The sequence below is a fragment of the Hyperolius riggenbachi genome, chromosome 2 (genome assembly GCF_040937935.1).
Source record: "Hyperolius riggenbachi isolate aHypRig1 chromosome 2, aHypRig1.pri, whole genome shotgun sequence".
Taxonomy (NCBI): Eukaryota; Metazoa; Chordata; class Amphibia; order Anura; family Hyperoliidae; genus Hyperolius; species Hyperolius riggenbachi.
Window position 1 is genome coordinate 285003795 of NC_090647.1, and position 25399 is coordinate 285029193.

Below are 25399 nucleotides of genomic sequence, written 5' to 3' on the forward strand. Positions count from 1 at the left end.
TTGAGGTGGGCGTTCCTTTTGTCCCCGTCTCGGCCCCGCCTTCCACCTGATGACAGACGGCGGCTGTTGCCGCTGATGTCATCACGTCTCCCGTCCAGACGCCTGACGGCTGCGCTTTGGCGCTGTCGTCGTGGCGTCATCCGACATGGTCCCCTAGTTTGTCCGCATGCGCGGCCAACATGGTGTGATAGCCGGAAAGGACGGGAGAAGGGGGCGGAGACGGTGGACACTGGTGTGTGTGGACAGGAGTGACGCAGGAGAGGCGTCTACATCAGCAGGTGAGCGCTTTCCAGTTCCCCATCAGGTCCGCAATATGGCGGAAGTTACTGATTGGCTAGGATATGTATGAATTGATTGGCCACTGCTGATGGGTCATACTATATATTTGGACATATGTTGTGTTGTCAATGTGCAGCAAGCTTGATAAAGAGGCGTACGCCTCGAAACGTCGCTTTGTATGGCTGCGATATTCTGATGAATAAAAGAGCAATATATTATTTCTGATGGTGCCGGCTCTTCTCTACAATTGCAAGTTTGATCCGGAGTGCTGCTGGATTCGGGCCTGGGCACATCATATCTATAGCAACTGGTTGGATGCTCCACAATATCTCCCTCTCTATGTCTATGGAAGACTGCGCCGGCCTCTCCAGTATCATATTAAAGATGTCTGTAACTGTTGCTTTCAGGTCCTCGGTTCTGGTGGCTTCCGGGAGACCCTTAATTCTTACGTTCTGTCTACGGGAGCGGTTCTCCTGGTCGTCTAGCTGGGAGATAAGCGACTCAATCTGTTTATCTTGCTTGGTAATCTTGTCCTGCATGGCCGCCATTTTAGTATCTGCGCCGTCATGTCTTTCTTCCAGGTTGATCACCCGGTGACCGATAGCAGTGATGTCCTTATGGATTTCATCTATCTCCCTTCGGAAGGATTGCTCAATGCGACTGGCGAAGGACTCTAGGTCAACTTTCGTGGGTAAGTTGTTTATCTGTGCTCTCAAGTCTGCTACGGCCTTCATGGTCTGGCGCTGGCTAGGCCCCGTTATCTCACGCTCTCCCTCTATGTGGAAAGTTGGCGATGGGTTTCCCTCTTCGGGCAGACTTACCGGGGAGGACGATTGCGAGGATGCCTCTGATCCTTTGGAGGATTTCGGCGGTGTGGATTTCGGCGGTGTATTTTCGTCCGCCCTCGCTTTACTGCTCCCCGTAGCTGCCGGCGCCATCTTGGATAGCATATCAGGGCCCGCGTTCAAGTCTCGGAGGTATTTCTGGATGTTCTGGCCGCGTGCGCTGTCCCTTTGTTGCCTCTTTTTGCTGCTTCTAGTGACCCGGGGTCCCCCAGGCATAATGTGCGGTTAGGAAACTACAGTTGTAGCTCTAGATGCATGGGAATCTGCCTTAGCCGCCGGGAGCTCTGCAGTGTGCGTCTTACTCCGCCATTAGTTGGCCACGCCCCCAACTGGTATTGTTTAAAAGGAAACATCCATGTCCCTCTCAGTTTAGGTTCCCTTTAAAGTGACACTGTCACTTTATACTACAATGAAATAAAGAGATATGAAATCAGAGATCTATGCTTAGCTTGGCTACACTCTTAATATCATAGAGATGTGTAATTGCTGAGATATGGGGACAAACTGCAGTTGGAAAAGGCAGGTGTGCGTGAGAGAGAGGGATCTCCTTAAAGAGAATCTGTATTGTTAAAATCGCACAAAAGTAAACATACCAGTGCGTTAGGGGACATCTCCTATTCCCCTCTGTCACAATTTCGCCGCTCCCCGCCGCATTAAAAGTGGTTAAAAACAGTTTTAAAAAGTTTGTTTATAAACAAACAAAATGGCCACCAAAACAGGAAGTAGGTTGATCTACAGTATGTCCACACATAGAAAATACATCCATACACAAGCAGGCTGTATACAGCATTCCTTTTGAATCTCAAGAGATCATTTGTGTGTTTCTTTCCCCCCTGAGGGGGGAGTGCATAGCAGAACCACAACACTGAAGAACTTGGCAGCCTTCCAGACACAGGCTGACAAGTCTGACAAGGGAAAGATACATTAATTTATTACAGAGACTGTGATAGTACAAAGTGCTGCAGTAAGCCAGAACACATTAAAATAGCTTTTGGAACTTGTAGGATGATAAAAAACAGGATGCAATTTTTGTTACGGAGTCTCTTTAAAGGTGGCCATTAGCGCTACAATTTTCACTAAATGCGATCTTTTGATGTAATTTGAAAGATCATAACTAATAGGAAGGCAATTATCGATTGTTCACATTTACTGAACAATTATTTCTTCAAATTCAATCATAAAATCCAACTTTTGGATCGGTTTTATCCTATTTAGCAATTAACCAAAGAATCATTCCTTATTGATTGCCTTCATAAACAGCAAATTTTCTATATAATTCAATCGTAAAATTTGCATCAAAGGATGGCATTTAGTGAAAAAATGGTATAGTTAATGGGCACCTTAAGGCTTATACCATCCTTGCAATTTTCCTGACAGATCAACCAATAATATCCAGCATGTCCAATCTGCTTTCAATCAGGAAAGGGATCAATTTTGATATCTGTACTGCCCAAAATCAATCTCTTTCTTGATCATAAGTACAGAGGCGTAGCTGAGGAACTTGGGGCCCTGGTGTGAGTTTTACATGGGGCCCCAAACACTATTGATATGAAGTCCCAAAACCTACCAAGGACAATTTCAGTGTCAGAGAGGTGTAATCAAAGCTAGGAAACAATTAAAGATTAATACTATTCAATGCACATATAAAGGTGTTCATTACCAGCACAGCACCAATTAAAAGCTAATAAGATGGATGAAGGAGGGCTTCTAATGGGCACCTCTGCTCCAGGGGCCCCGGTGGGGTTGCAACCTCTGCATCCCCTATTGCTACGCCACTGCTTAAGTAAGCCTATTGGTCTCTTTCCAGCTAATAGAGTATTTGTGGTTGCGGAGTACACTCACCTGTTCGGCCACCTCATGTGTCCTTCCGTCATCTCCTCAGTGCCTGTACACCATGACCCAGCAGTGTTATGTGAGTACGTACATGCTGCCAGATCATGGAGTACAGCACTGGGGAGATGCAGACAAGAAGGCGCATGCGTCATAAATCGCATCTATTCCCTCCATACACCCTTACCTAACATGGCTTCCGCAGCCTCCCGCAAGCGTCTGCGCATACGCGTGACGTCATGTGGTGCGCCGGCCGCACTTTTTTCATTACATAGGCATTAAATCTGCTTGCTCATTGGATAATTATCCCAAACAACTTGATATTTAAAACACCCTTCAACACAATGGCGTAGCTAAGGAGCTGTGGGCCCCGATGCAAATTTTATAAATGGGGCCTCCCCAAACACGCTATACATAACAATTGATACGGCACACCAAAACCTGCCAATGGCAACTACAGTGTCAGAGGCGCAAGAAGGGGGTGGGGTGCAGTTTGTTAATGATTACCACTATTCATAGTATCTATAGAAGTGATTAATATGAGCACACGACCAATAGAGAGCTAATACTGTAGCTGAGGGAGGGCCCTTCGGGGCCCTTATGGCCTAAGGACTCTGATGCAGTCGCAACCCCTATTGTTACGCCCCTGCTTCATCACTAGCTCATTTACAGAGGCGCTTGGTGTAATTCAGACCTGCATTTGGTAAGTCCCCCATTTTTTTTCACATGTACACTGTTAATAGCTATTGTTGTTATGATTAATACCCTGTCCCTGCCCTTCTCTAACATATCCACAGTTTTCACTTCTATCTTTTTTTCTGTAATATAAAGCTAGTTTATATATTTGTTTGTGCCCCTTACCACCCCTCTGCTCTACCCCCCTCCTAATAACTAATTCCTCCCCTTCACCCCACCCTCCTTTTTTGCTCCTGTCCAAACCTCCCATCATATCCCTCACATCACCTATTATGTCCTGATTTTAGCCACACCACCTGTGCATCGTCCAAGCAACTATGCATACTATACTCTAATAGACCCATTGACCAACATAGTTTTCTTCAGTTATATTTTCAATCATGTCTTCTGTTATTATGCAAGTCTCATTAAGCCCTTTAGCTCTGACCCCACAGTTTATATGCTCCATCTTGTATTGCCTGATGAAGCAGGGTTATACCTGTGAAACGCATTGCAGAAAAGTGTTTTGGAGTATGTAAATAGAATTTATTTAATTTCTTAAAATCAACATTATACCTGTGTCTGCTTGGAGGAAGTATGTCCACCACTACCTCCTTGATTTTAAAGTTTTTAGTCATTTTTATCCTTTTGGAGCCTCCGTTTACCTTGTGCAATATCCGAGTCCACCCCTAGAGAGCGACTTCTTAATCCTGAGTGGGGACATGTCTAATCTCCCCACTTGCATTTACAGTGGTTGCCCATGAGGTAACCTGATTTGTGAGTATTAGTTTACATACCTTTCCCCATTCCATTGTTTACCAGTACATACTACACTATAGTGAGCTCTCGATGTCCCCTCTTCAGTTTCTCATACACACTAGATTACTGTCACTCTTTAGGATCATTAATCAGTCATTAGAGTGACACAGTCACTTACAGAAACTTGATTCATGGCCAGACTCCATATTGCGAGACAGTGGAGACAACCAACACTGTCAATGGATCTTACCGATCACATTATCATTGACATCCTAATCTCTGAACGAACGCTAGCCATTATCAACGATACCACTGATGCCTTCACTAGAACCTGGCAGCCCTGGCTTTCGTGCTCACACACGATAGGTCTCCGATCCTGTGCCCTTTCCTTCTGAAATAAAATCAACTAATGCTCTTGACGGCCAAATACATTAACCCGGACCTCAAATTATCATATATGACTGTTGTAGTTAACCTAAAATATGTATATGTTACACTGCTGATTTTGCTGTAAGTGGACTGTATTCTCTCACCTTGTACTGTTATACTTATACCATGCCCTATGTTAAAGTGACTCTGTAACAAAAATTACAACGTTTTTTCTACCATCCTACAAGTTCCTAAACCTATTCTAATGTGTTCTGGCTAACTGCAGCACTTTGTACTATGACAGTCTCTGTAATAAATCAATGTATCTTTCCCCTGTCAGACTTGTCGGCCTGTGTCTGGAAGGCTGCCAACTCTTCCGTGCTGGTCTGTTCCTCTATGCACACTCCAGTGTGTATTTTATTTACATAAGCCAGCAGCTTCTCTGCTATCTTATCAGTGATAGAAGAGAGCTGGATAAAAATCCTCTGTGAAAGTAGCTGGCTGACACATACTGAGGAATTACAAACACAGGCACAGGCAGAGCTGTCTGCAGGAAGCCTGTAATGTTCAGTGCATGAGAGAAGAAGGGGACAGAAGGTAAACATACAAATGATCTTTTGAGATTCAAAAGGAAGGCTGTATACAGCCTGCTTGTGTATGGATGTATTTTCTATGTGTGGACATACTGTACATCAATCTACTTCCTGTTTTGGTGGCCATTTTGTTTGTTTATAAACAAACTTTTTAAAACTGTTTTTGACTACTTTTAATGCGGCGGGGAGCGGCGAAATTGTGACAGAGGGTAATAGGAGATGTCCCCTAACGCACTGGTATGTTTACTTTTGTGCGATTTTAACAATACAGATTCTCTTTAAGGGCTTATGGAAAGCAAATCTGTATTCATTTGATTTTTTTCAATAAAATACTTTTGAAACTAAACTTGATTCATCGGATGGCTCTCACCACTTACTGAAAGGTTTTAAAGGTATAAAAGGTTTTAAAATTACTTTTTTAGTCATCCCACAGTTTATTTTTTTTATTAAAATCAATTTTTTAAGTTTTTAGTGTTTTCATGACATTCATTGAAGTGTGCGAGAACTAAAATCTATGACCTGTTGACCCTTCTTATTTCTTTCCTGCTCTAAGAACCTATTTACTGCTAGGAAAGTGTTTTATGGGTGCAATTCCTTATGACTTAGGGTTACACTATAGTTTGACCCAATCTCGACCGAGACAGAAACTGCCACTTGGATACCTGATTTTTAACTCTCTCAGGCACAGACAGAAAAAAAGGAACACAGGATAGTTATTTTTGTGTTTGGCACTATACATACACATGTCTATCTCATCATGCCACCTGTCACCTTAGATGTCCTTTAAACCACTTGAGGACCCACCCTTTACCCCCCCTTAAGGACCAGCGCTGTTTTAGGTGATCTGTGCTGGGTGGGCTGTGCAGCCCCCAGCACAGATCAAAGGGCACACAGAGCGATCAGATCGCCCCCCTTTTTTCCCCACTAGGGGGATGATGTGCAGGGGGGGTCTGATCGCTCCTCCTGGCTGGCATTTTGCGGGGGGGGCACCTCAAAGCCCCCCTCCGCGGCGAAATCCTCCCCCTCCCTCTCCTACCTGCTCCCCCGGGAGATCTGGCTGCACAGGACGCTATCCGTCCTGTGCAGCCAGTGACAGGACGTCCCCTGTCACATGGAGGCGATCCCCGGCCGCTGATTGGCCGGGGATCGCCGATCTGCCTTACGGCGCTGCTGCGCAGCAGCGCCGTACAAATGTAAACAAAGCGGATTATTTCCGCTTGTGTTTACATCTAGCCTGCGAGCCGCCATCGGCGGCCCGCAGGCTATTCACGGAGCCCCCCGCCGTGAATTGACAGGAAGCAGCCGCTCGTACGAGCGGCTGCTTCCTGATTAATTAGGCTGCAGCTGGCGACGCAGTACTGCGTCGCTGGTCCTGCAGCTGCCACTTTGCCGACGCACGTTATGAGTGTGCGGTCGGCAAGTGGTTAAAGAGACTCTGAAGTCTCAAAAAACCCCATCTTTTTATTCAACAAATGTGTTTAATATGTTTGCCCTAACTAAATCGCTGCATTCCTGCAGCTCTAATCTATCTAAATCCCCCCTAACTCGCCCTCCCTCTCCCCTGCAAAATCCACGACTTTCTTGGTCGTGGATTTTGCTGCTCTAGGAGGCAGAGCTTTCAGCTGCAGCTCTGCCTCCATGCTCGTATATCAGCGGCGGATCTCCCTGCCCCTCTCAGTGAAGGTAGACTGAGAGGGGCGGGGGAGGGGCGGCGATCCGGGCTGATAGACGCGCTGAGAGGCAGAGCTGCAGCTCATAGCTCTGCCTCTCACAGAAGCGCTGCCCGGATTGCCCCCCGGGGAGTTTTGGGGGGATTTAGATAGATTAGAGCGGTGGAAATGCGGCAGTTTAGTTAATGCAAACATATTAAACACATTTGTAAAAAAAAGATGGTTTTTTTGAGACTTCAGAGTCTCTTTAAGCTAGTCCATCTCCTCATGGGGGGACCTCAGGGTTTTTTTTTATGTTCAACAGTAGGTACTGAATAGCAGTGTCTCAGTCAGTGTGCGAGTAATAATGCTACAAGTGCTTTTAAAGAAGTTAGCAAGTGCTTTTAAGGAGCTGTCAGCTATACTATCTCAGAGAAAAACACATATATAAGTAGATAAATACTTGCTTTGCTTACATAACATATGTAGTGCACTGTCCACATTTTTATTTGAGTGATTTTTCTATAGTAGAAAAAGAGAAAATGCTTCGTAGGATTCTCCATTTTAATATATCATTTTCATATATACTTTACTACAAGTCTAGAAATTTAGGTCTGACTCACTAAATAAGTATAGAGGTGAACTTATACTCAAGTCGGACCTAAAGTTCTGACTCATAGACGAGGGGTGGTGAGGGGCGTACTTTTCTCTCAACCTTTGCAGAGCAAGCCGCAGCAGCCAGAATGCTTTATAACCCCCCTCTCATCATCTCCTTTTGCTTGAAAAACTGTACTTTGTACAATATAGCTGATTTTTGTTATGAGAAGGTTCAGGGCCGGATTTACCATAAGGCACTGTAGGCATGTGCCTACAGGTGCCTGATGATGGAAAGGTGGCTCACTTCCCTCCCCAAGTGCCTTCCTCTCTTTTTCCCTCTATGCAGAGCCCTGATGAGAGTGTAAATGAGAGGTTACTCACCTTGCTTTCTGTATTCCACTGAGGAGATCGCCCTTCAGTCAGGGGTACCTCTTGCTACTTAATACTGAGGGTACCTCTGGCTACCTAATACTTGGGTTGACCTCTAGCTACTTAATATTGAGGATAGCTCTGGCTACCTAATACTTGGGGGCACTTGTAGCTACCTATGACTGGTTAGGGAGAAGTAACAGCTGGGCCAGCCAGCACACTTATAGAGCGGTTCAGCTGTGTTTGTAAGTTCAAAGAGGGCAAAGTGTAAGGTGCCAGGACATCTGTGCCTATAGGTCCTCTGAGGTAAATCCGGGCCTGAGAAGGTTTTAGAGGCATCCATTGCCTGTGAGACTGACATTTTTACCCACCAATGGTTGCAACACGGGGCACATTGAGTAATGTCTGTACTATAAGTTATATTTACTCCAATTTACCCAGTGATAAGTGACACTTTCTTGATATAGGAAATGCTAAGTAAACACAGGTATGAAAGTCCTGGCCATAACAAGTAACAAGGAAACGACAAGAGGTAAGACACTGGGCTGCAGTGTTTACTAAGGTGGGGGAATGGATAATGGCTGCACTTAACACTACACTGTGGGCCAGATCTATCAAAGCATTACCGACAGTTTTTTCTTCTAAAACTGTTCTAACCAGCAGAGGAACTGTTCTGCATGCTAGTAAGTAACTTCTCAAATACTACGTAATAGTAGCAGTTTAGTGTGGATTTCTAGAGCTGCACAACAGTTAAGAAAAGTGCAAATCCATTCCTAAACTACTGCAGATTAAGAAGTGCTTCATAGCAGTTCTCCAGGTAGTGCAGCAGTGTAGGCTAGATGTGATTTGTGAAGGGCTCCTCCCCCCTCACTCAGAGCCTGCTGACAGCTGATGTGTTTGTTACCTCAGCAACAGTAATTTCCCTCACACACTGCACTGTCTGAGAGACCTTCCTAGCTCCTCCTATTCCTAATCTGCACTATTTAGTGATTTCTTAGGATGTCTGAGACAATTCTGCACGGATTTCCAAAAACCTACTAATATTTTGTCTCACACACTCTTGATAAATGTCCCCCATTGTCCCTGCGTCCTTCTGTGCACCTGTCTCCGTGCGTTTAGGCCAGCGCACATGTGCGGCACGTGGGCGAACTTCCTCTAGCCCCATGTGCACGGATCACTCACTGGCCGTGACTGGCTGAAGTTACAGGACCCGGTACCAAACAGGGAGAAGACTGAGGACAGCGGCGTGGGAGCAATCCGTGCGCATGAGCCCCAGGTATGTATAAAAATTTTATGTTCTTTGGTCTCTGGTACACTTTAAGGGCTCAGTGGGGTCAATGGTTGCAATACTTTATGCAGTGCAGTCATCAACCCCTTGTGGTCCCCAAGTGCAACTGTCAAATCATCCTGGTCCTCAAGTGCAGCCATTAACTTTGCTGGTAGACTTATACTTCAGTCAACAAAAAAATTCAGCCTAAGAGGGTTCAATAAAGCAGTCGACTTATACATGAGGTTGACTTGGCTACATTCTTACATAGACATATGATAATAGTAGGGATTAGATTGTGAGCTGCTTTGAGGGACAGTTAGTGACAATACAATATATACTGTACAGCGCTGCGTAAGATGTTGGTGCTATATAAATACTAAATAATAATAATAATTACTTGGCCACAAGTAGAGATGGTGAATGAGATGCAAGTGATTCCAGCTTGCATGCACATTTAAAGCAAACCCATAAAGAGAGAAAGTCAGATACTAACGTAGGATACTTATCATGTCCTCCCCTAGACCACAGATAGACTCTGGGACCCTCTGGAATTTTGTATCTGTGTTCCTGTCCACCTTACTGCGCAGGAATGTGATGCCTCGTGCCTGTGGAGTAGCACAGAGCCGCTTGGGCTTGGCTTTTTTCTTTCACCAAGCCCGAGCGGCTCTGTGCTACGGCGTGGGTAGCAAAGTATCCTGCGCCTGCACACTGCAGTCACACTACTTTACGGAGAGGAGTGTGTTCCTGTGCACTGGTCAACAAGGTTAGGAAGGTTCCAGTGCTGGATTGGCGTAGGCGAGGAGGATGGGGGAAGCCTCTGGATTAGTGAGAGGCTTCCTTCTCAGGTAAGTATCCGTTTGGGGCACTTTTTTCCCTAGAGATACACTATAAAGAAAATTGTATGCAGTTTGGAATTAGGCCTAACAAATGCACTTCCTGACTATTTACATTGGCCTAAATCCAAACTGCATGCAATTTGCATTAATGTTGACAGTAAAATGGCACAATGGGTGCGGCCCCATAAATCTCATTAGCTAATATGGTAATATATACATACTATGCCAATATGGTTGAAATCTCTTAAAGGAAACCTTAAGTGAAACTTAACTTACCTGGGACTTCTTCCAGCCCCCAGTAGCATTTCAGGTCCCTCACTGTCATTCCGGTCAGATTTGTTCAGCAGCTGTTCCCCTCAAAGAGCTGGCGGACTGAGCCAGTCGCTGGCTACTGTGCATGCGTGGCCATGGCTGCACGCCTCCTAGGTTGCACTGCTGTAGCCAGGAAAGTATGGCGCAGTTGCAATTTTAAGAACTGCACAGATTCAGAATGCTCTTGGCCACGGAAGCATAATTGAAAAGGCAAGGGGCCAAGCATGCAGCTTTTGTAAGGGACTGTTGGCTGCTGAATGAATTGGACTAGAACAGACAGCGAGGGAACGGAAGGACTACAGGAGGCAAGAAGAAGCCATAGGTAAGTTAAACTGGGCTCCTTTAAGTCATATCCCTTCATGTGGTAACTTGGGTGTGGCCCTCAAGCCATTATTACCTCACACGACCCATACATTTATAAAAAAAGGAAGCTGAAGTCCTAAGGGCCAGTACTTTCTGATCCCTGTATCTCAAGAGGTCATGCAGTAGAGCCCTGTATCTCAGGTGGCCATGCGGTATACTCATTGTATTCATTGTTTGTCCCACCTGAAAGTACATGCACAACTCTAAAGCAGGAATATATACACACACGCACGCACGCACGCACACACACACACACACACACACACACTAGCTGATGACCTGGCGTTGCCCGGGTATGTGTTTGGCTGGTGTTGGTTCCACCCACTTTTTCTAACCCTAACACGCAATTACCCAATGGCCATGCGGTATACTCATTGTATTCATTGTTTGTCACACCTGAACGTACATGCACAACTCTAAAGCAGGAATATGTACAGATATATATATATATATATATATATATATATATATATATATATATATACATATATACACCCACACACACACACTAGCTGATGACCTGGCGTTGCCCGCCATGCCCGGGTATGTATCTGGCTGGTGTTGGTTCCACCCATTTTTTCTAACCCTAACACACAATTACCCAATGACCTAGTTTGTGAGCTTTGCGGTCTTTGGCATCAATAATTTTCATTGAAATGAAACAAATCTGATTGGCTGTTTGTGGCTCCACCCCCTTTTCTGAATTTGAACCCCAGTCACCCATTGACCAACTGTACCAGGTTTGAGGCTTGTGCCATTAACAGTGCAAGAATGGCAGCAATTAAATATTCCCCTTGAAAATCAATAGGTGAATTTTGTTTGGCTTTTGTAGGCTGCACCCACGTTTCTGAATATTAATCCCAGTCACCCAGTGACCAACTGTGCAAAGTTTGAGAACCCTACCATAAACACAGGGTCGGGACACCCATAAGGAGGGGTGAGGCGCGTTCCTCAGGCGGCAAAGTCGGGGGGTGAAGCAGTGTAGTAATATCAGGCAGCGGGCGGGGATGACTCACCTCTTTCGCGTTCCACTTGTCACTTCCTGCAATGCCGCCCACTGTACTGTAAGTAGACGGCATTGCAGGAAGTGACGAGAGTGGAAGACACGCTGGAACGCGGAAGAGGTGAGTCATCCCCGCCCGATGCCTGATATTACTACGCTGCTGCGCTTAATAGCTGGAGGGGGAGCACAGATCGGGGGACCCAGGTGAGGGAGGGAGTGTCCGACCACCCCTTCCTGCTACTCCCTCCAGGCTACCTATTTCGGGGTGGGGGCTGGAGTAATCGGTTTCTCACAAGTTTGCCTCAGGTGGCAAAAAGTCTAGAACCAGCCCTGCATAAACAGTGTAAGAATGGCTGTAGTTTACAGTTCCCCAGTGAAATTTGTATTTTTCTCCGCTGACTGCCTGGTATGTATTTGGCTGGTGTTGGTTGCACCCACTTTTTCTAACCCTAACACACAGTTACTCAATGAAATGACCAAAGTTGTGAGGTTTGTGGTCTTTGTATTTATCTCCGCCCACTTTTTGCTTATGGGGATAAAACGTATTCTATATGTTATTCCAGGTAATGTACTATGTGTGTGCCAAATTTCATTTAAATCCATTTAGCCATTGTTGCGTGACTGAGTGACAAACATCCCAACATTTGCATTTACAATATTATAGTGATTATATATATATATATATATATATATATATATATATATATATATATATATATATATATATATATATACAGAGGGGCTCCAGCACACAACAGAAAAACAGTGACAGGGGCTCTTGGTTACGCTTTAACGCGCTTAAGCTCACCAACTGCGCCAAAGTGTCCCCAATCTGGTGAGTCCTACTCTAACCAGGCAAAAATGCCAGTTTTTATAAGCAATCTAGTGGGAACTAATCCAAAAACCCAAAAGTCAACTAGATGGGGAAAAAAGGAAATTAAAAACACCTCACCATTCACTAGCTACCAAACGAACTCTCTGAACATGTGCAATGCACTCATTTATATACTTAACTGTGCTAGAGGTGGGTGTGGTCATGCAGGCTCACAGGGGAAAGTTATAAATAAATTACCAAGGGGTGAGCAGCACAAACCAATTTTTTTTTTATACAACTCTATGCAAAGCATGCACGCAGCGCTGGAGGTCCCCAGATTCCATTTGAAATACATAAGTGCAGAGGGGCTTCAGCACACAACAGGAAAACAGTGACAGGGGCTCTTGGTTACGCTTTAACGCGCTTAAGCTCACCAACTGCGCCAAAGTGTCCCCAATCTGGTGAGTCCTACTCTACCATGCAAAATGCCTGTTTTTATAAGCAGTCTAGTGGGAACTAATCCAAAAACCCAAAAGTCAATTGGATGGGAAAAAAGGAAATTAAAAACACCTCACCCTTCACTAGCTACCAAACGAACCCTCTGAACACTCATTTATAAAGTTTTGGTCAGTACTATATATATATATATATATATATATATATATATACATACATATATATATATATTACTGACCAAAAGTTTGGACACACCTTCTCATTCAAAGAGTTTTCTTTATTTTCATGACTATGAACATTGTAGATTCATAATGAGGGCATCCAAACATGTGGAAATATAGTACATAACCAACAAGTCTGAAACAACTGAAAATATGTCATATTCTATGTTCTTCAAAGTAGCCACCTTTTGCTTTGATTACTGCTTTGCACACTCTTGGCATTCGCTTGATGAGCTTCAAGAGGTAGTCACCTGAAATGGTCTTCCAACAGTCTTGAAGGAGTTCCCAGAGATGCTTAGCACTTGTTGGCCCTTTTGCCTTCACTCTGCAGTCCAGCTCACCCCAAATGATCTCGATTGGGTTCAGGTCTGGTGACTGTGGAGGCCAGGTCATCTGGCGCAGTACCCCATCACTCTCCTTCCTGGTCAAATAGCCTGGAGGTGTGTTTGGGGTCATTGTCCTGTTGAAAAATAAATGATGGTCCAACTAAACGCAAACTGGATGGAATAGCATGCCGTTGCAAGATGCTGTGGTTGCCATGCTGGTTCAGTATGCCTTCAATTTTGAATAAATCCCCAACAGTGTCACTAGCAAAGCACCCCCACACCATCACACCTCCTCCTCCATGCTCCACGCTGGGAACCAGGCATGTAGAGACCATCCGTTCACCTTTTCTGCGTCGCACAAAGACACGATGGCTGGAACCAAAAATCTCAAATTTGGATTCATCAGACCAAAGCACAGATTTCCACTGGTCTAATGTCCATTCCTTGTGTTCTTTAGCCCAAACAAGTCTATTCTGCTTGTTGCTTGTCCTTAGAAGTGGTTTTCTAGCAGATATTCTACCATGCAGGCCTGATTCACAGTCTCCTCTTAACAGTTGTTCTAGAGATGTGTCTGCTGCTAGAACTCTGTGTGGCATTGACCTGGTCTCTAATCTGAGCTGCTGTTAACCTGCAATTTCTGAGGCTGGTGACCAGGGCTGTGGAGTCGGAGTTGGAGTCGAGGAGTCGGGGCAATTTTGGGCACCCGGAGTCGGAGTAGTTTATTTCATAAACTGAGGAGTCGGAGTCGGGAGTCGGATGATTTTTGTACAAAATCCACTGCCCTGTTAAGTATTAGAGTAAGGAGTCGGGGCCATTTTGGGTACCTGGAGTCGGAGTCATGGTTTCATAAACTGAGGAGTTGGAGTCGGAAGATTTTTGTACCGACTCCACAGCCCTGCTGGTGACTCAGATGAACTTATCCTCTGCAGCAGAGGTGACTCTTGGTCTTCCTTTCCTGGGGCGGTCCGCATGTGAGCCAGTTTCTTTGTAGCGTTTGATGGTTTTTGAGGCTACACTTGGGAACACTTTCAAAGTTTTCCCAATTTTTCGGACTGATGACCTTCATTTCTTAAAGTAATGATGGCCCCTCATTTTCTTTACTTAGCTGCTTTTTTCTTGCCATAATACAAATTCTAACAGTCTATTCAGTAGGACTATCAGCTGTATCCACCTGACTCCTCCACAACGCAACTGATGGTCCCAACCCCATTTATAAGGCAAGAAATCCCACTTATTAAAGTGTAACTGTCGGGCATAAAATCAATTCTTTATTTTTATCTGGTAAACAAGTAATAAGAATGCTAACCAGGCAATCCAAAGGTTAAAATCTCTATTACTTTTCTTGTTTATAAATGATCATTCCCCGGTTTACCTTATTTGGTACATTGCCGCACAAAGGAAGTTGCAGGGCATGCTGGGTTGTCTTTTTTTATTTCCCCTCAGACTTAACTAATGTACAGAAGCAAAAAAGAACAACCCAGCATGCCCTGCAACTTCATTTGTGCGGCAACGTACCAAATAAGAGTCAGGTAAACTGGGGAATGATCATTTATAAACAAGAAAAGTAAATAGAGATTTTAACTTTTGCATTGCCTGATTAGCATTCCTATTACTTGTTTACCAGATAAAAATAAATAATTGATTTTTGATTTTATACCCGGCAGTTACACTTTAAACCTGACAGGGCACACCTGTGAAGTTAAAACCATTTCAGCCAAGCTCATCAAGAGAATGCCAAGTGTGTGCAAAGCAGTAATCAAAGCAAAAGGTGGCTACTTTGAAGAAAATAGAATATGACATATTTTCAGTTGTTTCACACTTCTTGGTTATGTACTATACTTTCACATGATTTAATTCATAGTTTGGATGCCTTCAGTGTGAATCTACAATGTTCATAGTCATGAAAATAAAGAAAACTCTGAATGAGGTGTGTCCAAACTTTTGGTCTGTACTGTGTGTGTATATATATATATATATATATATATATATATATATACATATATATAAAATATGCTATGGGCAGCACTGCTGCCTATAGCAGTGAACATTAAAGTAAATAAAAATAATAATTACAATATAAATATATTGAACGCATGCTTGTGGACAGCTTGCAAGTCTGCAACTTACAAGTGTTCCACAAAAAGTGCTTGCAATATAAACAAACATCAAAAAAAATGTGTACCTTTTTTGGTACAGAAATTGCATGTCAATTTAATGCCGGGGAGGTTAAAGGGGAACTGAAGAGAGAGCTACATGGAGGCTGTCATGTTTATTTCCTTTTAATCAATACCAGTTGCCTGGCAGCCCTGCTGGTCTATTTCTCTGCAGTAGTATCTGATTAAAACCAGAAACAAGCATGCAGCTAGTCTTGTCAGATCAGACTTATAAGTCTGAACCACTGAAACACCTGATCTGCTGCATGCTTGTTCAGGGGCTATGGCTAATAGTATTAGAGGCAGAGGATCAGCAGGGCTGCCAGGCAACTGGTATTGTCTAAAAGGAAATAAACATGACAGCCTCCATATACCTCTCTCTTCAGTTCCCCTTTAAGCTTTGTGTTTTTTAAATCAAGGCTTATTTTGATGTTCTTCTCTCAGCAAGGATTATTTATATATCTTTAGTTTGCTTCCAGTGGCGTAGCAATAGGGGTTGCAGAGGTTTTGAGCACACCAGGGCCCTTGGGCCAGAGTGGCCCCATAGGGCCCTGTCTCAACTTCAGTATTAGCTCTTTATTCGTCCTGTGCTGGTAATAATCACTTTCCATAGATATATTGAATGATAATAATCATTAACAAGCTGTTTCCCATCCCCTTCTGGCACCTCTGACACTGTGGTTGTAATTAGCAGGTTTTGGTGTGCCGTATCATTTGTTATGTATAGAGAGCTTGGGGGGCCCCATGTAAAACTCGCACCGGGGCCCATAGTTGCTTAGCTACACCACTGTTTGCTTGTGATATCTGATTTTTGAGATATATGCTTGCTCGGGTTGGTTCACACTATGTACAATGCCCTGCATTTTCATGGAACAGGCAGAAAGCTCAAAAGACATGACCAAGGACTGGTTATTAATCCATTTTTATTGTGTCTGCAATGGATAAATCTGACTGGTGCAATTTTATGTACAGTGGACTTCATCACCATTAGTCCCATGAATAGCATGCATCCTCCCCAGTGACACGAGCCCTGGATCAGCATAGCTTCCAACTGTCCCTCTATTGGAAGGACAGTCCCTCTTTAGGAGCCCTGTCCCTCTTTCTTCATTTGTCCATCCTTCTATGTAAATATATGTATTTCGGTATTGAAAAATGTGTTTAATTGCCTCTAAACTTTATTCCCATCTTATCTTTTACATTGATATATTTCTTATATAAATGTTGATATGAAGGAAAATGCACGAGGATAGAAAGGACCAGTGTGGTTTACATTGTAAAACAACATCTTTTTCTTATGAAATCTTTATGGTAGGTGTGACTAGGGGTGTGGGTCTCATCTCAAAAAGTTGGGAGGTATGGATCAGTACATGTGTATCTTGTACATGTACAATATAGAAATTGCACTGCTCTGGCTGGATCAGGCACAGTGCTTGAACCAACTCCCTGCCTAAGGTAAGTAACTTTTGCCTTTTTTAAAAATCCCAGGTTTGCACTGAAACTTAAACCAGTTAAAAAAAAACAACGAAACAAAACGATCAGCAATAAAACTTTTAATACTATCGAAGGAAATGGGCAATGGAAGAAACTTTTGAAGCCATAGCAAGGCTTTGCACAGGCTACTTTAGGCCGCTCCTCACCACTCAACTACAGCAAACAAAGTCCTCAGATAGCGGCTAACCCGGCGCACAATCATACAGCACGAGTTCCCCAGCCACGCCCTTACGTAAGACAAAAGCACGCACAGGAGAGAGGAACCAGCGAAGACTGCATGATGACAACAAGTTGCTCTCTGTGGGCGGGACTTACTTAAATACGTACAAATAAATGGAGGCGCTGCGGGGCGTTCATTTCAGCGGCTGACAAGACGTGTGAAGAATAATCGTCGGTGGATGGCTGAGGGGCACCTGGCCACCTGCGGGCAGATAGACACGCGGGCGCTATCTGGTTAGTAGCACAAGGGGGCTGGTACCAGAAACGTGATGGTGAAGTGCCAGAGTTTCGGGGGAGGGGGTCGAGCAGGAGTAGATGACTCCTGACATAAGTGTTCTGCCAGTCCGGTGCGGGCATTTGGGGGCGGAGCTTGTGTCTCTTATTAGAAAAGCCTTGATTAACTGTTATTGAAATCAACCACTTTTACTATACGTTGTGCCAATGAGAGCCACGAAGACATTGGGCCCATAGGGTAGCATCATTCCTGTCCACAGAACATCTAGTTTACATCGAATCACAATATTGCATTTTGCTGAATTCTATACTCTGTTATTGAAATGTAAATTGTCCTTTATATCCTACTATTTAGATCTTCCAATAGCTGTATGAGCGTCATCTCTTTTCCTTCCTCACAACAGTTTCTACCTTTCCTTTGTTGCTTTTTTTTTTAGAAAATATCAGTTCACAGAGATGTGCATGATATCTGCTGTCACTATAATGCTGTAGGAGTCCCTGCATGCTAGAAACTTTAGTATACCGATCCCAGAGCCCCATCAGAAGCATCAGGCTCCATTGTTTTTACAAAAGACTATTTGGAATTCTCCCTGAACCCGGGGAATTCCGGCTCTTCTCGGAGAATCGGCTCTTTTGAATCGTCTCCAATTAAAGAGCCGGCTCTTACGGCTCTGAATCCGCTCTGCATTAAATATCACTAGACACCACTCAGAATCGGAGTAAAAGCCCCGCCTCCGTCTCCATGACAACTCCAGACTGCTTCTCTGACTGGGGCAATCCCTCCTGCTACTGCTCTGCTCCGCCCCATACACTCCTACAAGCTGAAAGAGGAGGACTACATCTCCCAGCATGCCTCAGCGCCCTTCATTACACAGCAAAGCAGAGCTGTGTGGGGCGGCTGAGGCATCGGCTCTTTCAAAACTGACAGCTGGCTCTTGTCGTTCGCAGCAAAGAGCCGGCTCTTAGAGCGAACGCCCCATCACTAGTTTCTTGTGTGCAGAGACCTGAATGGGCAGCGGCAGATGAGCATTTTGTGAAACATATACAGTGAGCAGCCTAGTAAGAATGGACACCGTTGGTTCTCATAGGCTAGCATTCAATCAGTTGTCATCCGCTTCGTCTGGCTGAACTGGAAAAGCCGAGTAGGACCCATACATGTGGTCCGCTAGTTGGAACGGCCGAACGGATTCGTTCCAAAAGGACTAATGTGAATGGATCGCATTGCTTTACATAGGATCTGTTCGGATTGGTTTAATTTCATTAAACAGAACTTTTAATTGCCCGTGTGAATACAACCTAAATCTGTAGCGGGGACCCTTGATATGGTGACCACTTTCAAACGTAATCAACACTCCCTTAGGGCTGGGAACAAATATGGGCGTTTTGCGTAAACGCAAAGCACCCACAATTTGCATAATTGCGGAAGTGCCATGATTTCCCAGAACAATCGCGATTTGGCTACTTTAGGCATTGATGCAATCACCCCAGGATCACTAACAAACTTTCTGCTAGAGAGACCACCCCCATCAGGATCCACTAGCAAAGCGCTTTGCCGATCAACCAAGTGCTGCCAAAGCGTGCATAGTGGGTCCCAGTCCTTACTTGTTGCTGTGACGCAATCACCATTGAGTTTCATTGACTTATGCGCCTGTATTATATCATAGGCAATATGCAGTACCTTCTTTAAAGAGACTCTGTAACAAAATGTTCAGCCTTATTTCTTCTAACCTATAAGTTCCTATACCTGATCTAATGTGGTCTGGATTACTGCAGTCTTTTCTAGTTGCACTGTCTCTGTAATATATCTAATCTTTTCTTTGTTAAAGAGAATCTGTACTCTAAAATTCTAACAATAAAAAGCATACCATTCTATTCATTATGTTCTCCTGGGCCCCTGTGTGCTGTTTCTTCCACTCCCTGCTGCAGTCCTGGCTTGTAATTGCCATTTTTATGCAGTGTTTAAAAACAAAAGACATAGCAAGTGATAAGCTGAGTGTAGCTCAGTGTGTGAGTCATACAGAGTCTGCAGGGGGCCTGGAGAGGGTGTGTGTATAGCTTCTATCCAATCACAAACAGTACAGCGCATTCCAGCCTGACTGCCTGAGCCTGACAGACCCGACAGAGGAAAGAAGATTAGATCATATAACAGAGATAACACAGCCACTGTGCAACTAGGAAAGGCTGCAGTAAGACAGAGCACATTAGAACAGGCATAGGAACTTATAGGATAGAAGAAATAAGGATGAAAATGTTGTTACAGAGTCTCTTTAAGTTTTGTGACCCAGGGAGGAATGTGCTGCATCTGCTGTGATAGGGAGAAATTATGCATGCCCCCTCCACACCCCCTCTGCTCTCCTGTGTGCTGTGTGTATGAGTCACAGGCAAGGTCTCTGCTTACAGCCAGCTTCTCTGCAAGGCTCACAGAGCTGTGACCTTGTGAACAGCTGTGAGTGCAGAAAGATCAGTTCAAAGCCCAGATAAGCAGCTAAGGCAGCAAGTGGGAGTAACATTCCAGCAGTCAAGTCAGGCTTGAGAGGAGCCACTGCAAACAGGCACCTGCTCTGATGATGTATTTCCTGTTTGGTGGCCATCTTAAAGAGACTCCGTAACAAAAATTGCATCCTGTTTTTTATCATCCTACAAGTTCCAAAAGCTATTCTAACGTGTTCTGGCTTACTGCAGCGCTTTGTACTATCACAGTCTCTGTAATAAATCAACTTATCTCTCTCTTGTCAGACTTGTCAGCCTGTGTCTGGAAGGCTGCCAAGTTCTTCAGTGTTGTGGTTCTGCTATGAACTCCCCCTTCCAGGCCCCTCTATGCACACTGCCTGTGTGTTATTTAGATTAGAGCAGCTTCTCTCTTATCTTTTACAAGCTGGATAAATCGTCCTCTAAGCTGGCTGGGCTTTCACATAGTGAGGAATTACAGACAAGGGCAAAGCTGTTTGCAGGAAGAAAAGAGCAGCCTGAAACGTCAGTGCATGAGAGATGCAGGGGGAAAGAAACACACAAATGATCTCTTGAGATTCAAAAGGAAGGCTGTATACAGCCTGCTTGTGTATGGATGTATTTTCTATGTGTTGACATACTGTACATCAACCTACTTCCTGTTTTGGTGGCCATTTTGTTTGTTTATAAACAAACTTTTTAAAACTGTTTTTAACCACTTTTAATGCGGCGGGGAGCGGCGAAATTGTGACAGAGGGTAATAGGAGATGTCCCCTAACGCACTGGTATGTTTACTTTTGTGCGATTTTAACAATACAGATTCTCTTTAATTGTTTACAAAAACAATGAATTAACAGTGATTTTATCACCAAGAAAGCAGAGGGGTGCGGCGAAATGTCACAGAGGGGGCTAGGAGAAGGCTGGTACATTTATTTATGTAAGATTTTCACAGTACAGATTCTCTTTAAGCTTCCAGCAAAATTAGCATAGGACATGCTATTGCTTGGCAGCATGCCCAGATTGAAACTAGCTGATAGGAAGCGGTACCAGATCAGGTAGATGCCAAACCAATTATACTTGAAATGTTGAAAATCGCACGATAGAACCACAGATATGTGAAGGGTTCCTTTGTGAATCATTAATTCCTCCCTGAAATGGAACTTCTTCCTTATTAAATCATCTCATGTCAAGGCAGGCAACTAAAGATGCCCATACACTATTCAATTTTCCCTGGCAGATTTGATTACTATGATTGAATCTTCCAAAGATCTGACTGTCCGATCGTAATTTCGATTGATTTCGGGCCAAAATCTATTGAAATATAAACTGGACAGGACTGTAAATTTGGTTAAAAGGGGGAAGGGCATGGTTGTATGTATGCCCGGGGCCAGTCATGGGCCACCTGGTCTCTTTCCAGCTAATAGAGTATTTGTGGTAGTGGAGTACACTCACCTGTTCGGCCAGTGCACTACCTCATGTGTCCTTCCGTCAACTGCCCAGTGCCTGTACACCATGACCCAGCAGTGTTATGCGAGTATGTACATGTTGCCAGATCATGGGGTACGGCACTGGGGAGATGCAGACAGGAAGGACCATTCCCATTGTACAGGTGAGTGGTGGTGGGTGCGATCGCCGATCTGCTGCCACAAGTCTTCTGCAGGGGAGCAGGAGGAGCACCATAGCTTGGTGGCGACCTGGGGGGCTCTGGGGCTGTGGCAGTCTGATGGCTTTTTAATAGATCTGTAGTTAGTGGCAGTAATAGATCCCTCTCTGTTCAGATTTTGATCAGCAAGGAATTCATCTTTTTGGCACGTTGTGTGGCAATCTGCCTGTGTCTTTTGCATCTTCACTCTTTTCTCTCTGATCTGCACCTGGGAGTAGACACATTAGGGGCAGATTTATCATCACAAGTGCGAAAAAAGCCAAACTACAGCAGTTTCCCAGAGCTTCCAAACCTAAATGATTGCTCTGGACAACCGATGTACAGTATGTTTGCTAACATTTTCTTTGCACCTGTCTTGACAAATCAGTCTGTTCATCAACATAGTATGTACAGGGCTTTATTGTTAAAAAAATGTTTGAGGAGATTCAGCTCTTGCAGGTGGAGAACAGAACAGGACTCCTTATGATGTAGCCCATTTTTTTCCTACCTGGTATTCACTGTGACTTCAATAAAGAAGATAGTAGTTAAAGCAAACCCGTGACTTCAAAAAAGAAAAAAAAATTGGATACTTACCTAAGTAGTGGGAAGCCTCTGAATGCTCCAGTTTTCCCATTTTATTCTTAATTCCACTGCTGCTGCTTGGCACCTCTTCAGGTTTGTGGCTGCACTCCCGTCTGTGTATGGGTGCAACTGTGTTGCGCATGTGTAAGTAAAAACAGTGCCTGCTCCAAAGCTACATGTGCATGGGGAAAAAAAGATGTACATGAGCGGATTTGTGCTATTGCACAGGTGTAGACCGTACTCGCACATGAGCAGTATGGCTGCGATCATACACTAATTTGGCGGATATATTTAGTTGGACCCAGTGCTGGAACATTAGGCTCAAGTATCATCCGGAAGGCGTTCCAGAGGCTTTCTTTTATTGGGGTAAGTATTTTTTATATTTTAAACCACATCAGGTGCTAACTTGTAGCATTTAAAAAAGGCTGTATGTGTTACTTTTTGTTGCAACAGTAATTACTTAACCACTTGCCGACCGCACACTCATACCGTGCGGTGGCAAAGTGGTAGCTGGAGGACTAATTAATCAGGAAAGGCCGCTCGCGCGAGCGGCCGTTTCCTGTTAGCTCACGGAGCGGGTCTCCGTGAATAGCCTAAATGTAAACGTCGGAGACATTTGTCTACTTTGTTTACATTGTACGGCGCTGCTGCGCAGCAGCGACGTAAGGCAGATCGGCGATCCCCGGCCAATCAGCGGCCGGGGATCGCCGCCATGTGACAGGGGACAGCCTGTCACTGGCTGCACAGGACGGATAGCGTCCTGTGCAGCCCCGATCACCGGGGATGAGCAGGTAGGAGAGGGAGGGGGGAATTTCGCCGCGGAGGGGGGCTTTGAGGTGCCCCCCCCGCAACATGCCAGCCAGGAGGAGCGATCAGACCCCCCCTGCACATCATCCCCATAGGGGGGAAAAAGGGGCGATCTGATCGCTCTGCGTGCCAGCTGATCTGTGCTGGGGGCTGCAGAGCCCACCCAGCACAGATCACAAAAAATAACGCTGGTCCTTAAGGGGGGGTAAAGGGTGGGTCCTCAAGTGGTTAAAGGAATACATTTCAGGACAAGTCTCTTTTGTCAGATTCTGAGCATACTGACTCAAATTCCAAACTTTTACATAATATAACATAATTATATATGATCACAACCTGTCCTTATATTAAAGTGAAATAAAACGCTGACATAAAATTCAATAAAAATGTGTTTTTATACTTTTTATTACTCATACAGTTATCATATTTGCTTTTGTGCACAAGTAATATCGCCTGTTTACAAATAAACAAGGTGCCAAAGTACAGTTTATCTGCTCTGAAAGCTGCCATCGCATTTTATTCATAGATATAAATACAACAGCTATCTAGTAATAATTTATGTCTCTGCTTGTGAGCTCAGTACAGTTCCGTTTCAGCAGGTGGCTGGCTGTAACTAATTGTAGCAACAGAGGAATGTAAACAAAAGACAATAATATCACCTCTTCAGATGCAGATCATAAGCTGAGGGAGCTTTCCACTACAGAACGAAGTGCTGTGTTTAACTGTTTGAATGCTGTTCTGCTACACTTTTTTTTGGGTAATAGGTTAAAGGCTTTAAATAATATTTTAGAGCAAAGAACAAATGCTGAGTTTCAGACCACTTTAAGGAATGAATTGTCATCCATGTTAATAGGCCTGTAGGTTCGAGTACATATAGTGCCACCATTGCATGAGTTGATTCAGCTATGAGCCCCTGTTCTAGTCTGGGTCAGAGAAGAGATTGCCAGTTACTTCCTCAGGTACATTTGCTCCTTTTTAATTGGGTGCCTGAGTTCTGAGGCTACGAGGAGTGTTACACCAAGTTACGGTATATTAACTATTCATAGTTTGTTTAGAGTACTAGGCCTTCTGGTGAAATTTATACCTGAACCTGAATGTGATTTTTTTATTTTTTGCTTTTAGACCTAGGTTTAAGTTTGGACATGGATCCTTCAAGTCCGCCAGTATCGCCCAGGGACTATGACAGCAGCAGTCCCTTGGGATTGTTTGACAAATTCAAGCTGGATTCTCCAGTAAACCCTTCAGATGATTCAGACTCTGAAGTTCAGTTTGTGGCAGAATGGGCAACTCCACAAATCACCAAGCAGAGCAATAATTCTTTAGACAATAGTGTTTGCCAGACATCAGCAAATGATGGCGACACTACGGAGGACACAGGCTTGTTACCGGACAAAAGCACCATCACAAGCCCTATCAAAAAGGTAAGTCCTACATATAAACAATGTCTGCTGCTCAGATAACATTGTGAGGTATGCCATAGGAAAGGTATCATAAAATTGCATCACTAAGGCTCCCTGCACACTGCATGCAATTCCGATTCCGCTTTTTAATCGTTTTTTACATCCGATTCTGATTCTGATTTTTAATCTTTACTGCATGCTGCATTTTTTGATCTGTTTTTCTGTTGAATGTATTCAGGGAAAATCGGAATTGAAAATCGGAAACGGAATTGGAATCGCAAAACAGATTTGCAGTGTGCAGGGAGCCTAAATCCCTATCTAAAATATACCGTATTTTTCAGACTATAAGACGCTCCGGACTATAAGACGCACCTAGTTTTAGAGGGCAAAAAACAGAAAAAAAACCAAAAAACTAAATCTAGGTGCATCCATGGTCCAGGAGTGTCCAATAGACCTTTAAATTCCCCCCAAGATGTCTCTAAGTTACACTACCCAACTACGCTTACCTCTGCTGCCCCCACCAATTACACTAACCCCTAATGCCCCCACCCCCAGCTACACTACACTTCACTAACACCTGATGTCCCCCCCTCCCCCAGCTTCATTACACAACACAAGGGGTTTGTGTTGCTTCCCTTCCCCAACCTACCTACATTAACTAAACACTGCAATTAAATTAAGGTCTCACCCATCATGACGAGTATCCTGGTGAGGCCATCTTCAAGCTTGCGCCCAGAGCAGCAGCAGCAGCACGATCAGTGTTAACTCCCCGGGTGCATAGCAGCAGCCGCTACAACGATCAGTAATGCCCATCTTCCAGCTTGTCCCCCCGAGCCGTTGCAGCGTGATCACTGTTAACT

General features: G+C 44.3%; 1 protein-coding gene across 7 annotated transcripts in view; it reads left to right on the forward strand.

The window, feature by feature from the left end:
* The first annotated feature begins 17453 nt into the window (after positions 1-17453).
* Positions 17454-25399, forward strand: part of SPOCD1 (SPOC domain containing 1) — a 222897-nt gene continuing 214951 nt past the window's right edge. For 5 of the 7 annotated variants that reach the window (XM_068265400.1, XM_068265401.1, XM_068265402.1 and 2 more), the window contains exons 1-2: positions 17454-17663; positions 24262-24560. In XM_068265400.1, the coding sequence (XP_068121501.1) occupies positions 17609-17663; positions 24262-24560 (354 nt within the window). In that variant the 5' untranslated portion in view covers positions 17454-17608. Of the gene's footprint in view, positions 17664-17849; positions 17902-24261; positions 24561-25399 lie in introns of those variants that run through there. The other 2 variants (XM_068265403.1, XM_068265404.1) reach the window with 2 other exon arrangements.